We start from the raw sequence: 15,055 nt of genomic DNA, 5'->3' as shown, positions 1-15,055 counted from the left end.
GATACAGGTAAAATCTTGCAGTAAATAGTAGTCAACCATGAGGAGTTTAAATGTAAAGTGACTGGAACATTCAAGGATAATGAAGTCAGGGAAAAAAATCCTGCTTACTGAAGTAATTAAAATACTTCAGAGTATTCTACTAGGAAAGATATTAAGCTAGAAGACTTCAAATACTTTAGAGTGATTTATATGGTATCTTGACACATAGAGGTTGCTCAAGGCATATCTTAATTTGTTTGATTAATGGTCAACAATTAGTATGTGAATATATCTGTTAAAATATAGCATATAAAGGTAATCATAAACTATTCCTAACAACGGTGAATTCATTGCCATTTCAAAGAGCTTCTGGAAAGAAACTATAATTGTTAGATTTACTCAAAGACAGTAAACAAAAACAAAGGAATATTATATCCTTCTCAGCAAAAAAAAACCAAAAAACAAACATTACTCCATGATATTAACATTGTCAACAGATCAAATACTAAGAACCTGATAGGAGCTTGTTCTGCTATCTCCAGAGCACAGATTTTCATCTTAGGAAAACAATGGGAAAACAATCAGACTATATTGAGAACTTTCCTAATCTTGTAATCACAGACCTTTTTACATTTACAGCTCTTGGAATTTACATATAGCTTAGTTGTATTTTTGTAAGAGTTGTTTGATTCCTAATCTTCCATTTGAATTAATGACTTGTAAATGAAATAAGTGGGCACATCACCAAAAGAGAAATAGGTTTTATGGACATGGCATCAGTCTCAAGATTAGAAGTAAGCAGCCTTATATTGAACTGAGATCATGGCCTAGTATTGATTGGTAGCCTAGTGAATCTCATTTACTTCACTGATGCCATAAGGAAAGGCATAAATGTCCCTTATTCTATGAAGTCTTCATATGTGTTGTTGTTGTTGTTACTTCCCGTGAGGCCTTCTTAGTAAAAAAAAAAATATATTACTTCATGATATTAACCTTGTGAACAGATCAAATACTAAGAACCTGATTGGGGCTTGTTCTGCTATCTCCAGAGCACAGATTTTCATCTTAGGAAATTAATGGATCTGAATATCATTAGCGACTGTCTAACATCAAAAGCAACCACTTTCTGACTATCTTTAAGATGTTACAGCATATGTTAGGAAAAAGAAAGTGATTTATTGATTCTGTTCAGACAAAGATTATTTACTTCTTCAGTATTAGGAATTACATATTCTGGCCAATAATGAGTATCCATTGATAAATATCTCTTTAGTTTTATTTTTATATGAGTTTTTGTATTCCTAATCATCCATTTGAATTAATGATATGTAAATGAAATAAAAATATTGAAAAAAAAAAACAAAAACCAAATGAAGTTAAATAATAGTCTGAATAGTGCATACTTTTGTAATAACTTCTCAGAAATACAGATTTGAAATTAATTAATGGCATATTCTGTATTTCTCTTTTACTTGTTTCAGTCATTGTTCTGTGCCGAAGCTGGGGCAAGGGTTTAGCTGAACAAATAAGACTTATTTAAAAGTCTGGTACTTTTTTTTTTTTTTGGTATAAATAAACCAACATGGGTTGTCTAGTGAGGGAAAGACGGAGACATTCATAAACACTCATGCATGTGCATGCGTGAGAGCCGAGATGAGGAATGATGTACATTATTTACATTCACCGGATATTTGTCCTCATCTTGTTTGTTGTTAACACAACATTTTGGCTGATATATCCTCCAGCCTTCTTCAGGTGTCTTGGGGAAATAGTATTACAACACTTCAGAAATATCTCTTTCAAGTAAAACCACCAATAGAAGAGAATATGACCAAAGACTGCATATACTCCATCCCTTGCAGTTGTGGTAGGTTATACAAAGGTGAAACATGCCGCCCCCTCAAAATAAGGGTAGACAAACATCGCAAAGCTGTGACACGAGGAGATATTGATAAATCGGGTATAGCTGATCATGTATGGAAAAATGGAGACCACCTCCCCCTGTGGGATGAAGTTAAAATAATAGACAGAGAACACCACTGGAAAATACGAAAACTAAAAGAAGCAGCACTTAAGATAGAACACAACAACCTCCTAAGCAGACCGAGTGCAGATATGAGCAGCATATGGGAACTGGTATTAAGGAAGGATAGAAAAATATTAGATTTATAAGCCCTAAAATTCACTCCATAATTGCCCACGGGCATATGGTGTAGTGGTTAAAAGCATGGGCTACTAACCCCAAGATTCCAAGTTCGATTCCAATAATAATAATAATAACATTGAAAAATACCTTAGGAATGAGAACACCTGAAGAAACGTTGTGTTAACAAGATGAGGACAAATATCCGGCGAATGTAAATAATGTATATTAAACCTTGCCTTGTTCATTTCTCTACCTGTAGGATAAGTGCTTATAAAAGGCTATGTCAACATAAATGTTATGTTAGAAAAATAAAACTTTTACATACACACACGCATGGTAATACTCCAACATAGCCAGAAAATGGTTCAAATTACTAAAGAATATACAGAAATTGTAGTTGTGGCTGATGCCAGTGCTGCCTGACTGGTGCCTGTAATGATGGCACGTAATAAACACCATTCGAGCGTGTGTTGATGCCAGTGCCATCTGACTGGCTCCTCATGGAATGTAAAAAGCACCATTTGAAAGCAGTTGAAGCCAGCCGCCCCACCTCCCGACTGGCTCCTGTGCCGTTGGCACATAAGAAGCACCATGTGAACATGGTCGATGCCAGTGTCACCTGATTGGCTCCTGTGCTAGTGACACATAAAAAGCACCCACTACACTTGGAGTGGTTGGTGTTAGAAACCTTGCCAGATCAGATTGGAGCCTGGTGCAGCCTACTGGCTTGCCAGTCCTCAGTCAAACTGTCCAACCCTTGCCAGCATAGAAAACAGACATTAAACAATGATGATGATAATATGCACACATTACACAAATTGAAGATGACTGTCAAAAACTGAACTTGGAGTTGTCTTACCTGCCTTCCATTCACCCCCCCCCCCTTTTTTTTTTAAGTATTGGTCCAATGTTTATCTCTTATCAAAGCAAGTTTAGTCTTGATTGGTTCAAATTTTCTCGTTTGTCATGTCAAGTGCATTAGTGCTTAATTTAGTTATTTTTCATATACAAGCATGGCTGTGTGGTTATGAAGCTTGCTTCCCAATGAAGTTGTCTTTGGTTCAGTACCTTTGCATGGCACCATAGACCAGTGTCATCTATTAAAGCCCTAGCCCCATCAAAGCCTTGTCAGTGGATTTAGTAGATGGAAACTGTGTGGAAGCCTGTTGTGTGTGTGTACATCAAAAGTGCTGTTGTTCATTTCTAGTCTTCTGTGTAAAACATGTCTAGCTATGAGGAAATGTTACCTTACTTGGAAACAAGTGAGAGGTGGTGAAACTGCAAAAAAGTCTGTTGTGTGTGTATGTGTGTCTGACAAGTAGTGTCAGTGTGTCTGCATCATCCTCATAACTTAGTGGTTCAGCTAAAGAGACTGATAGAATAAGTACTGGAGTTGATCTGTTCAGCTAAAAATTCTTCAAGGCACTGCCTCAGCATGGCTGCAGTCTAATGATTGGAAACAAGTAAAAGATAAAAGCTCAAAATATAGACAGGGTACTGTGTTTATCAGTGAGCAGAAACATGATTGTTGATAAACCACTGTGCAAAATTATCTTCTGTTTCATCATCATCATCATCAGTAGTGAGTTAATGTACCACTTTTCTATGCTTGGAAAGATTTTCTGTGATTAGGTGCCCTTCCTATTGTCAACCATTGCCTGCTTCTAAGCGAGCTAATATTTCTCCTCCAAGGTCAGACATATTTTTTACGGAAGCTTAGAAACGAATGATATTGCCTGTATGACAGAGATGCTCATTTGCATCTATCACATGACAAGGAGGTACAACATACACACTTCTCTCTCTCTCTCGGTGTATATGTTGAAGAGCATAGGCTTGAAACATAAATGACTTTCTCACCTTCCTGAGCGTCAAACTAACATCTGCTTGTTGTTTATACACCTGTCTTTTGTTTTTCTGTAAATTTCATATATATATGGACTCACTCATATGTGAGAGGGGATCCCTTAAAGTAGAAGTCAGTTTCTGTTACTTAAGTGACAAAGTTAGTAGTGGGAGTGGTTCTTCCAAAAGCATAGCTGCTACAATAAGAATAGGCTGGGTGAAGTTCAGAGAGCTAGTACCGCCATTAGTAATGAAGGACCTCTCTCTCTCTCTCTGAGTGAAAGGTAGATGGTATGATGCCTGTGTATGAACAGCTATACTACATGGCAGTGAGACATGGGCTATGACTACTGAGGAAGTGTGAAGACTTGGAAGAAATGAATCAAGTGTACTTTGCTGGATGGGTAATATCAGTGTGCATATGCAACAGAGTGTAAGTGATTTAAGAGAAAAACTGGGTATACGTAGCATCAAATGTAGTGTACAAGAGAGAAGACTGCACAGGTATGGCTATGTAATGCCTATGAATGAAGACAATTGCATCAAGAGGTGCCAATCTCTAACTGTAGAGGGAACATGTGGAAGGGGTAAACCCAGGAAGATATGGGATGAAGTGGTGAGAAAGGATCTACAGACATTGGGACTCACAGAAGGGATGACAGGGGACTGAGATTCCTGATGGTTTGCTGTGCTTGAAAAGACATATTAAGCTAAGTAAAAGTGTGGTTGCCCTTGCATATAGGTTTGTCTCCTGCAACCCTCTCTAGATGAACATCCTTAATTTTGTGGGCTCGTAGGTTTTGGTGCCATGAAAAGGCACCTGTGCTAGTGCTGTGTAAATGCATCCAATACACTCTGTAAAATGGTTGGCATTAGGAAGGGTATTCAGCCATAAAAACCATGCCAAAACAAACGTGGAGCCTGCACAGCTCTTCAGCTGGTCAGCTCTTGTCAAACTATCCAACCTATGACAGTATGGAAAACGGACATTAAATAATAAAGATGATATATATATATATTCACATCATATGTGAATATATGTATATATATGTGTGTGTGTATGTATGTATGTGTGTATATATATATATATATATATATATATATATATATATATTCGCATCATATGTGAAAGGCTTCTTTCAATTTTCTATTTACCACTCACAGGGCTTTGGTCAGGCTAGAGCTACAGAAAGACATTTATCCACAGTTACACAAACACACACACACACTTCATTTATGCTGGGCTTCTTTCACTTTTCCACTCACTACTTTTGTGATCAGCCTGGGGCTTTAGTAGAAGACACTTCCCCAAAGTGCCATGCAGTGGAACTGCACCTAAAACCACATGGTTGGAAATCAAACTTCTTAATCATGCAGCGATTCATCCTTTTTAAATATGGGAAGGGATTCTGTGTATAAGATGCCATTCATTGAAAGGGAACATCGAGCTACAAATGTGTTGAAAATCATTAGTCTAAATTAATGAAAGTTGTCTTTGTTGCTACAGTGAGTTAATTAGTGATTACTTTACTAAAGGTATTAACTAGTTAATGGTAGGAACCATAGTAAGCAAATGACTAGTTAATATACAGGAATACAACAATACTGTATAGGATGTGCTATATTAGTGGCTACATAAGAGATGTAGTGTATTCTCAGATAGACTCTGTAGGGAACCAACACTTAAACTTTATCCTATGTACTGATACTGAACACTGCTAGCAGTTTGGACAGGAACCAAGTCTTCCTTGGTAAGTTGAGCCTCTATCATCACCAACACTATTATTACCACCACCTCACCACCAATACCACCATTGTAGTGTTCCAATAAAACCATGCTTATAAAAGAGCTCAATGTTTTAGTACACATTAGTATTTGAGGTTGATGTTACTGTTATTTGCTAGTTCTCTCTTCCTTCTTTCTGTTAGAGTGCATGTGTGTGATGCACCAAACATTTTGAAACTGCACTTCAGCTTGACTTTGACTTACACATGATTTCTGCACTGTTTCACTTTAAGGAAACAAAATGCACATTTCATGGAAAATTTATGATTGATTCTTAAACATGTTATTTTTTTTAAAAATATTATGGTTGATCAAGAAAAGTATTTCTGTTGTTTAAGAAAAGCATTTCCATTCATGAAAGAAAGTATTTTTGTTGATCACAAGTTTTTTGTTTTTTATTTATTTATTTATTTTTTGTTGTTGATCAAGAAAAGTATTTTTGTTGATAATAAAATTATCAAGAAAAACATTGTAGTTGATCAAACAAAAGCATTTTTCTTGATCGAAAATATTATTTTTGTTTATCAGGAAAGTATCTCAATTGTCCTGTAACATTTGTTTTGGAAGATTAATTTGAACTGATTTATTTTCATGCTAACAGTCATTAATTTTGTTTTTGTGTATTTGTTATTATTGATCTTCACATTATTTCTGTTAATATTTTCATGTCATCAATATTAGAAGGGTAAAGGTTAGCAGAGCAACAGTAATTATAAGTATGCCAGACTAAATGCTTTTTGGTGTACAGTTACATCCATTGAGTTTTGCCTTTCATCATTTTAGGGTTAATAAAATAAGCACCAGTAAGATATCAGCATTGATTTAATACCCTGTTTCTTTACTGTAAAATGAAATGCATGGCTTTATGCCACAACTGAAGCACTGTAACCCCTACCTCCAAAATATGTGGCCTTGTGTTGGTATGAGTTTTCAGAAGTCAGAAAAAATTACTTGTAACAATTGATCCAGCTCTTTACATTCTGATTTCAAATTCTGCTGAGATTAACTTTGCCTTTCATCTCTTCAAGGTAAAGTATCAGTTAAGTACTGGAGTCAATGGTATCAACTAATCTCCACCCTTTTAAAATTGTTGGCCTTGTGCCTAAATTCAGAAACAATTAACATTAAAATAAAGCTGGCAAGCTGGTAGAATTGTTATCACACCAGACAAAATGCTTAGCAGCATTTCTTTTGGTTCTTTACATTTTGAGTTCAAATCCTGCTGAGGTCAACTTTGCCTTTCATCCTTTTGGGGGTCAATAAAATAAGTACTGGGGTTGATGTAACTGACTAGTTCTCCCCCACAAAATTTCAGGCCTTGTACTTATACTATAAGGCATTATTATACTGCACAAAAGGCATTTGAGTGGTAGAGCAGGGGGTTTTATTTGTGTTCTTTTGACTTCTTTGTTTAAGTTCCACTGTGGTTGACTATGTTCTTTCTTCCGTACAGGGTGCATAAAATACATACTAGTCAAATATTAGAGTTGATGTGATCAACTGTATTGCTTCCCAAAATTTATGAACTTTTACCAAATGTAGAAACCTTTATTATTATCATTACATTACTGGCCTTGTGCCAAAATTATTATTATTATAAGGTGGTGAGTTGGCAGAATTGTTAGTATGCCAAACAAAATGATTAGCTTTATTTTGTCCATCTTCAGGTTCTATATTCAAATTCCACCGAGGTCAACTTTACCATTCATCTTTTCAGGGTCAATTAATTAAGTACCAGTTAAGTACTGGGATCAATGTAATTGGCTATCCCTTTCCTCAACATTTCAGATTTTGTGCTTATAGTAGAAAGGATTATTATAAGAAGTAAGTTGTAACTTAGCTGGTTAGCAATAACAACAGTTCAGACTTGTTGCTCTATTAAAAAGTGGTACTTCAATATGGCCATAGGCAAATAGTTAAAAGCAGTAGTGATACTAAATGTTAAAATAAATTTAAATTCTCCATATTTTCTTGCATTTAAGAGATTTTTCTTTCCCTCTAAAAATGTATTCTCTGAAGTATGTGAGTAGCCATGTAGCTTCTCTACAACAAGAGCCTGCTCTATCCCAACCTCTTACCTTAACCTGCATCTAACATACAAATGCAACATCCTTCTTCCTTGGGTTTGTTGATTTGCAAGCTACATGGTAACCTTGATAGTGCCAGTAGCATGAAAATAAAAAGCACTCAGTACACACTGTAAAGTGGTTGATGTTAGAAAGAACATCCAGCCATAGAAAGAAACTATGGTAAAGCAGAGACTGGGATACAAGGCAACCCTTCGACTCATTAGATCCTTGTCAAGCCATCTAACTCATGCAAGTATGAAACACTAATGTAAAATGATGAAAAAAAAATCTAGTTGAAAATGTGCAGTGTATCCTGTACACTGGTGTATATTATATGTTGGCAAATTATTTCATTCATTATATATATATATATATACATACACATCTACCCCCTATCTTTTCTTTCTTATTTCAAGAAAGTATATACTGTTCTATTCTATCTCTCCTTCTTACACACTTTCTCATTTTGCTCATCTCTCTTCTGTCACATATTCTCTTATACCTTTTCTCTCTCTCTTTTTAACTTCTTTTGTCCTTTTTCTTTCTCTTTTGCCTTCATTTATCATTATCAAACACACACACATATTAAATTGGAATGTAAATTTAAATAATATCTCCCCATTATCAATTTATTATTTATCCTCATCTTTATTCTTTTCTTTTCTAGGACCATGTCCCTAAAACATACACTGCACGAAGAACAAAGAGGTAAGAGTTTGAAGTAACCATCTTTCTTTCAGTGTTTTAAAACATCCTCATTGGAAAATGAATTTTTTAAACATGTTTGAAGCCAAACACATGGCTGGTAATTATATTTTCAACAGTAATATCACATTTGTAAGGGTTTTCTATCTTATTAACCTCATCTTCTATATTTCTGCATACACCATGTTTCAATCTGCTTTCTTTTACAATTTCTAATGCATTGCATTGGCATCTCTCTTTCAGAAGATAATAAAATCATTCATGACAGCCATTTCAATTTCATTAAACATCACTGCAGTCATATTCTGGTATAGTAGTATTTTCCGCAACAATATGCACAAAGATGAAAGTCTATGTGGTCATGCGACCTGCTAGAAATAACTGCCAAATCTCTCTCAGATTACACCCTGCTATCTTAAACAAAGAAATGGTACAGTAGATAATGTAGTTCTACACAACTCTAAAAAGTTAGGATGGTCATATTTGGGATGTCTTTTTTAAAGGTTGATCCAGGACTGGCTAAACACCACCACCACTGCCATCAGCTATCTTTGTAGGCTATGTCCTTTAGTGCTTCACAACTGCCAAATAGCTTTCTTTTCTAATTCTTCATCTTCCTCTTGATTTGTACATGAAAATCCACTGAATGTGTGGGTGTATGTATGTATGTATATATATATATATATATATATATATATATGTATACCACCAAGTAAGTTAGGGGTTGTGGATCCAACCCACTAAGAGATAATACTTATCCAATATACTGTTGGTATAATACCCAAATTATTAATACACAAGTGTTTTTAATTGCAATGCAATAAACTCACTTATTGTATTAAATGGGTGCAGGTAAAGAAATATTTTACCATTAGTTTATATTACAAATAAGAAAATGGAGAAACACATTAGTTGGTTTATCAGCTTTATGATATTAGAATGTTAACTGATTTATTTATCAAAACGACAACCATAATAACATACATTTATACAGTATAAAATTCAATACATATAAGATAAGAATACAAGTAGTTATTAAAAAAAACATTAATATAAATTGTTAAAATCATTAAAATCACTTAAAGCTATTTCAGCCTATGGAAAAAAGTAATTTGCTGTGCCTATACATGTCAGTTGTATTGAGGTTGTAGGCAGTTAAAAATGAGGTACTTATATATATCCATAGGCCTCATCAGAGATTATAAAGGACATTCAAAATATAAATATATACATGAAACAAGATACATGTACAATTTAATATATATATAAATATCTACACACACACATATATATATATATACACACACATAAGCAAATATATACACCTATACATGTACATAAATAGACACAATTAAACATACGTACAAGCATATAGACAATTAATTATATATATATATATATATATATATATACTGGAGCATGCATAAACATCCATATCCATGAGTACACATATAATATTTAATTATTACTATTATTATTATTATTAATAATAATATTAGATTCAGTCTAATCTTCACTTCACAATACATAATATAGGAGATTCAAATATATAGTATACTATAATATAATATAAACAGATAGTTAAAATCACAGTCAATATATTCATATATCATACAGTTAGACTAGAGTTATTAGAATATTTTTTTGCATACACATAAGTCTATGTGTGTGGACAACAAATAGATGCACATGCATATATATACATACGTACAAATATACACCAATATCTATGTGAAAATTTTTTTCTTATCATGTACATATGTGTATAAAGCAAGGGCATAGATGTGCAGTTAAACACTTTGTAGCCACATAGTTCCAGGTTTGATCTTACTGTATGGCACTTTAGGCAAATGTCTTCTACTATAGCATTGAAACTGTGTGGAAGCCAGTTGTGTATGTTTATATACATCCATGTCTTTTGGCAGTGAGTGTTCTTTACATGTGCAGTGTATAAAGTAACCCCTCTCATGTTACCCTTTAGAGTGATTGGCAAGCAAGCAGTGGACGAGTTGAGAGATCCCTTTAGTCATATCTTGCAGAGAACTTGACACCATCTCAGGTGCTAGTGCCACAATGAAATGTAAAGTGGTTAGTGATAGGAAGGATATCCAACCACAGAATCCCCAGGTCAAAAGGAAATGACTTGACAACATCTCAGGTGTTAATGCTACAATGAAATGTAAAGTGGTTAGTGATAGGAAGGATATCCAACCACAGAACCCAGGTCAAAAGGAAATGAAGAAGAACCAGTCTGTGAGAGCAATGGCTGGTATCCCCTCTAACACATTTTTCCTGGTAAAAAATATTCACACACAAAGTATTTGAGCTGAATTAAAAGTTTTTTTTAATCAAGGAATATGAACAAAGGTTACTTGCTTGGATGCACACATACTTTGCAAAGAAAGACGAAATTAGTACACATGCAAATTACTATACACACCCATAGATAAAAATAGAGGGAATATTAGAATATTGGTAGTGGTTCTACATAAAAACTTATGTGGATTGTGATGACTTGTCCAACCTATGCCATCATTGAAAGGGAACATGATAGTAATGACAATTGTGTGTGTGTGTGTGTGCGTGCGAACTGCTGTAAAGCAGTGCTTGTGTTGTTTCCTTTCTTATCAAAAGATAACAGCCATTCAATAAACAGGAATTGATAAAATAAGGGACCAGACTGAAATAACTCCAAATTGCACTGTCCATAGGCAAAATAATAATTCAATTGCTGATGACATTACCATATTTGATAGTACAAAAGACACTCAGGCATATTAGATACATCCCAATTTCAGTAATGTGTATTCAAGAAAAAGTGTTTTAAGTGCATTAAAGCATGTAATGTAGGCTTAGTTTTTTATATAGGATCCAGGTTGATGCTTTGGAGGCATTTGAAAAAAAAAAAAAAAAGAAGCAATCTGTCTTATATGCCATAATACAGTACATAACAGATAAACTTAGCATTTTGTTTAATCTTTTTATAATACATTTTCATGGGTTCTGAAGATGAATGCTTTGGTGGAGTGAAGATGAAGACAAGGCTCATGATTTTCCACTATGTTGATTAATCTTTGTATGTAACTAAGATGGGTGTTTACTGATCTGATCTCTGGTGAAGCTAACAAAATCTTGGGAAGGAAACCAGTTACAAATTGATGTTTAACCAGCTGTATCTTGCTTAAGTATTTTACCTGTTTTATGTTCAAACTGGCCAGATTCAGACTCTCATACCTACTCTACATTATAATTCTAAAAGTAAACAATCATATTGTCAAAATCCCAAAGCAATGAAATAATGCAAGATTAATTCAAAAGAATATGAACAAATAAGCATTACATTTGACAAAGTAATCTGAATGCTTAAAGATTAGATGAATACAATATTATGTCCTGCAATCCAGGCCCAGCATCATACAGTTGCTGCTCTCTTTTCTGTCTGTACTTTTTGACAATCTGGTCCTTTGTAAAGGAATGTGTAGTCCAATACTGTTAAGGATCCAAATACTTGCCGCACTAAAAGCAATCAAGGGCTAAGTTTACTTGTTCATTTTATATGTTTTACTATGCATGTTTGGGTTAGATGGGTACTATTTGAAGCGGTTTTTTTAATACATGGTTGATTGCTCTTCCTGTCACCAACCATTATTTTATATAAGAAAAAAAAGATGAGCTTTTACTCCACAATTCTGAGAGAAGTGTTCACTGAGAACAAACATAACAAAACTGTCTTCTTACATGCAGTTTCTGTCTACCACCTACCAATTTTACTCACAAAGCATTAGCTGATCCAGAGCAGTTGTAAAAGCCACTTGCCAAAGATGACATGCAGTGGGACTAAACCTAAGATCACACAGTTGGAAATTGAACTGAACCACATAGCTATAAAGATGTGTTAAATCAATGATTCTCAACTTTTTCTTTACCTATGGACCCCTTTGATTACTATATAACTTTGTTGGACTCCCATCACCACATGAAGTATAAAACTAGTTTTATAAATATTTCTTTCAAAATTCTTATTTTGTTTTTCACACATTCACCTGTGTAGGTTGAACTATGTAAAATGTTAGAGACAAAAATTTTGCTGTTTCTTGCAAGATCAAAATTTTTCATGGACCCTTAAACTACTACTGTGAGTTTCCAATTTACCATTTTGTTTGTGTGGACCCTCACAAATTTTATATGGACATCCAAGGGGTCATATGGATACCAGTTGAGAACCACTGTGTTAGAGCTACCACTAGTGAAGGTTAGAGAAATGTGGTATGTGAATGTTGGCAGAGTGTAACCCAGTTGAATTCTATTATAAATAGAAATATAGAAGACGAGGTTAATAATCTGGGAAAAACTCCTCATACTGTTATTCTAGAATTAATTTATTTAAACAATAGAGACATTTGTGTAAAATGTACCTTCTCTCACACAGCTGAAGTAAGTTTGTTTTTCAATTTCATCCATCATCTTTTAACATCCATCTTTTATGCTGGCATGGGTTGGATGGTTTGACAGGAACTGACATGTCTGAGGATGGCACCATTCTCCAATATCTGCTTTGGTGTGGTTTCTATGGCTAGTTACCCTTCCTAATTGTAACCACTGGGTGTTTTTTTCCCCAGCACCATCATTAGTTAAGTTATTATGCAATGTGGGATTACAGCAAAGAGGGAGGCAGCCTTGACTCTTTAGCATTCAGATTACTCTGTCAAATGTAATACTTACTTATTTGCATTGCTTTCAGTTAATCATGCATTATCTCATAGCTTTGAAATTTCGATGATGTGATTGTGTATTTTTAGAACGACATTGTAGTGTAGGTGTGAGAGACTGGATATTGCCAGTTTGAACATAAAATGGGTAGAATATTTTGGCCAGATATGGCTGGTTTAAATGTTAAAGGGTTAAGCTACTTAAAATATGAGAGAAGGGACCAGAACAGATTTTTTTGTTGTAGATGAACTACATACCTACTTGCACATTATTATTCATTTCTCTTTCAAAGTGGTGAGCTAGCAGAATCATTAGCTTGTCGGACAAAATGTTTAGTGGCATTTCTTCCAGCTCTTTATGTTCAGCATCCTTTCAGGGTCAGTAACATAAGTACCAATCAAGTACTGGGGGGGTCAATGTAATTTACTTGCACCTCCCTTCAAAATTGCTGGCCTTGTACCAAAATTAGAAAGAATTAGTAATTTCTCATTCCCCATATTCTCATCTGTCTTTCTCTCTCTCATACACATACATGCAACAAGGTACACGATTTAAAAACACTTCATAAAAAAGACAAAGATACAAAAAAAAATCTCTTTACTCTCTTCTGTTTCACTCATAAGCACACTCACACATTCAAAATCTTCCATTCACACAAACACACTGGCTCACACACATATATATATATATATATATATAATTATAGCTCTTTTTTTTTTTCCTCTTTCCCATCTAATTCTCTGACTCTTTCTCTCCTATGCAGATTGTTTATTAAAAAAAGAACAAGATAAATAAATTATCTTTTAAAATAGATTTGTGAGTTTTCCCCTCTTCAGAAATGCTGAAATGTTGGCTTGAAACTATTTAAGCTATTTTAATTCTGAAGATCTTTGTTATAATTTGGTTGTTTGCCAGCATTGGGTTATAAAAGACATTTATTGTTGAGAATATTGCTGTTGTTTGTTATTCAACTATATTTAAATCCAACATAAAAAAAATTCACCACACTCAGACACACAAATGCACACATACATGTATGCATATAGCTATAGTTTCTGTCACCTGAAGGATGGATGTTAAAATGATGATGATAAGACCTGCTACTGCTTAAATGAATATGTTATCATGATTTGCTGGAGTTAATTTCTCTCTAATCAATGCTACTTGGTCATGTCCATATTTAAGTCTCTTTAACTGGCTCAGTCCATCTAGTTGTAAAACCATGCTAATAGTAAGTACGGCCCTGCTCAATCTGTAGAAAAGGCATAGGTAGAAACTCTATAAGATGTACCCAGTGTAAGCTATGGGGCACACAAGAGGTACAGCAATATCAAAGGAAGGCTAACTGGTAAGATTTGGTTTTTGCGTGTGGCAGATGCTCAGGAGCAATAAACACTGAAAATGTGCAGAGAACAACTTCTGCCACATTCAAGGGAGAAAAACTAGAAGTAGTTGATAGTTTCCATTACTTTGGTGACCAAGTCAGTAGTTGGGGTGGGTGCTCTGAAAGTGTAGCTGCTAGAATAAGAATAGCCTGGGCAAAGTTCAGAGAGCTCCTACTTCTGCTGGTGACAAAGGGCCTCTTGCTCAGAGTAAAAAGTAGACTGTATGACGCATGTGTACGAACAGCCATGCTACATAGCAGTGAAACATGGGCTGTGACTGCTGAAGCCATATATAAGCTTGCAAGGAACGAAGCCAGTATGTTCTGCTGGATGTGTAATATCAGTGTGCATACTCAACAGAGTGTTAGTGCCCTGAGAGAAAGGTTGGACCTAAGAAGCATCAGATGTGGTGTGCAAGAGAGATGACTGC

At 34.8% G+C, this 15,055-nt stretch overlaps 1 protein-coding gene across 5 annotated transcripts in view; it reads left to right on the top strand.

Moving 5' to 3' along the window:
* Positions 1 to 15,055, top strand: part of LOC115231083 (PRKC apoptosis WT1 regulator protein) — a 138,732-nt gene that overhangs the window by 87,059 nt on the left and 36,618 nt on the right. For all 5 annotated transcript variants that reach the window (XM_029801178.2, XM_029801184.2, XM_029801173.2 and 2 more), the window contains one exon: positions 8,493 to 8,533. In XM_029801178.2, the coding sequence (XP_029657038.1) occupies positions 8,493 to 8,533 (41 nt within the window). The remainder of the gene's footprint in view (positions 1 to 8,492; positions 8,534 to 15,055) is intronic.

The sequence above is a fragment of the Octopus sinensis genome, linkage group LG2 (genome assembly GCF_006345805.1).
Source record: "Octopus sinensis linkage group LG2, ASM634580v1, whole genome shotgun sequence".
NCBI classification, from domain to species: domain Eukaryota; kingdom Metazoa; phylum Mollusca; class Cephalopoda; order Octopoda; family Octopodidae; genus Octopus; species Octopus sinensis.
This window is presented reverse-complemented; position numbering and strand designations above follow the sequence as displayed.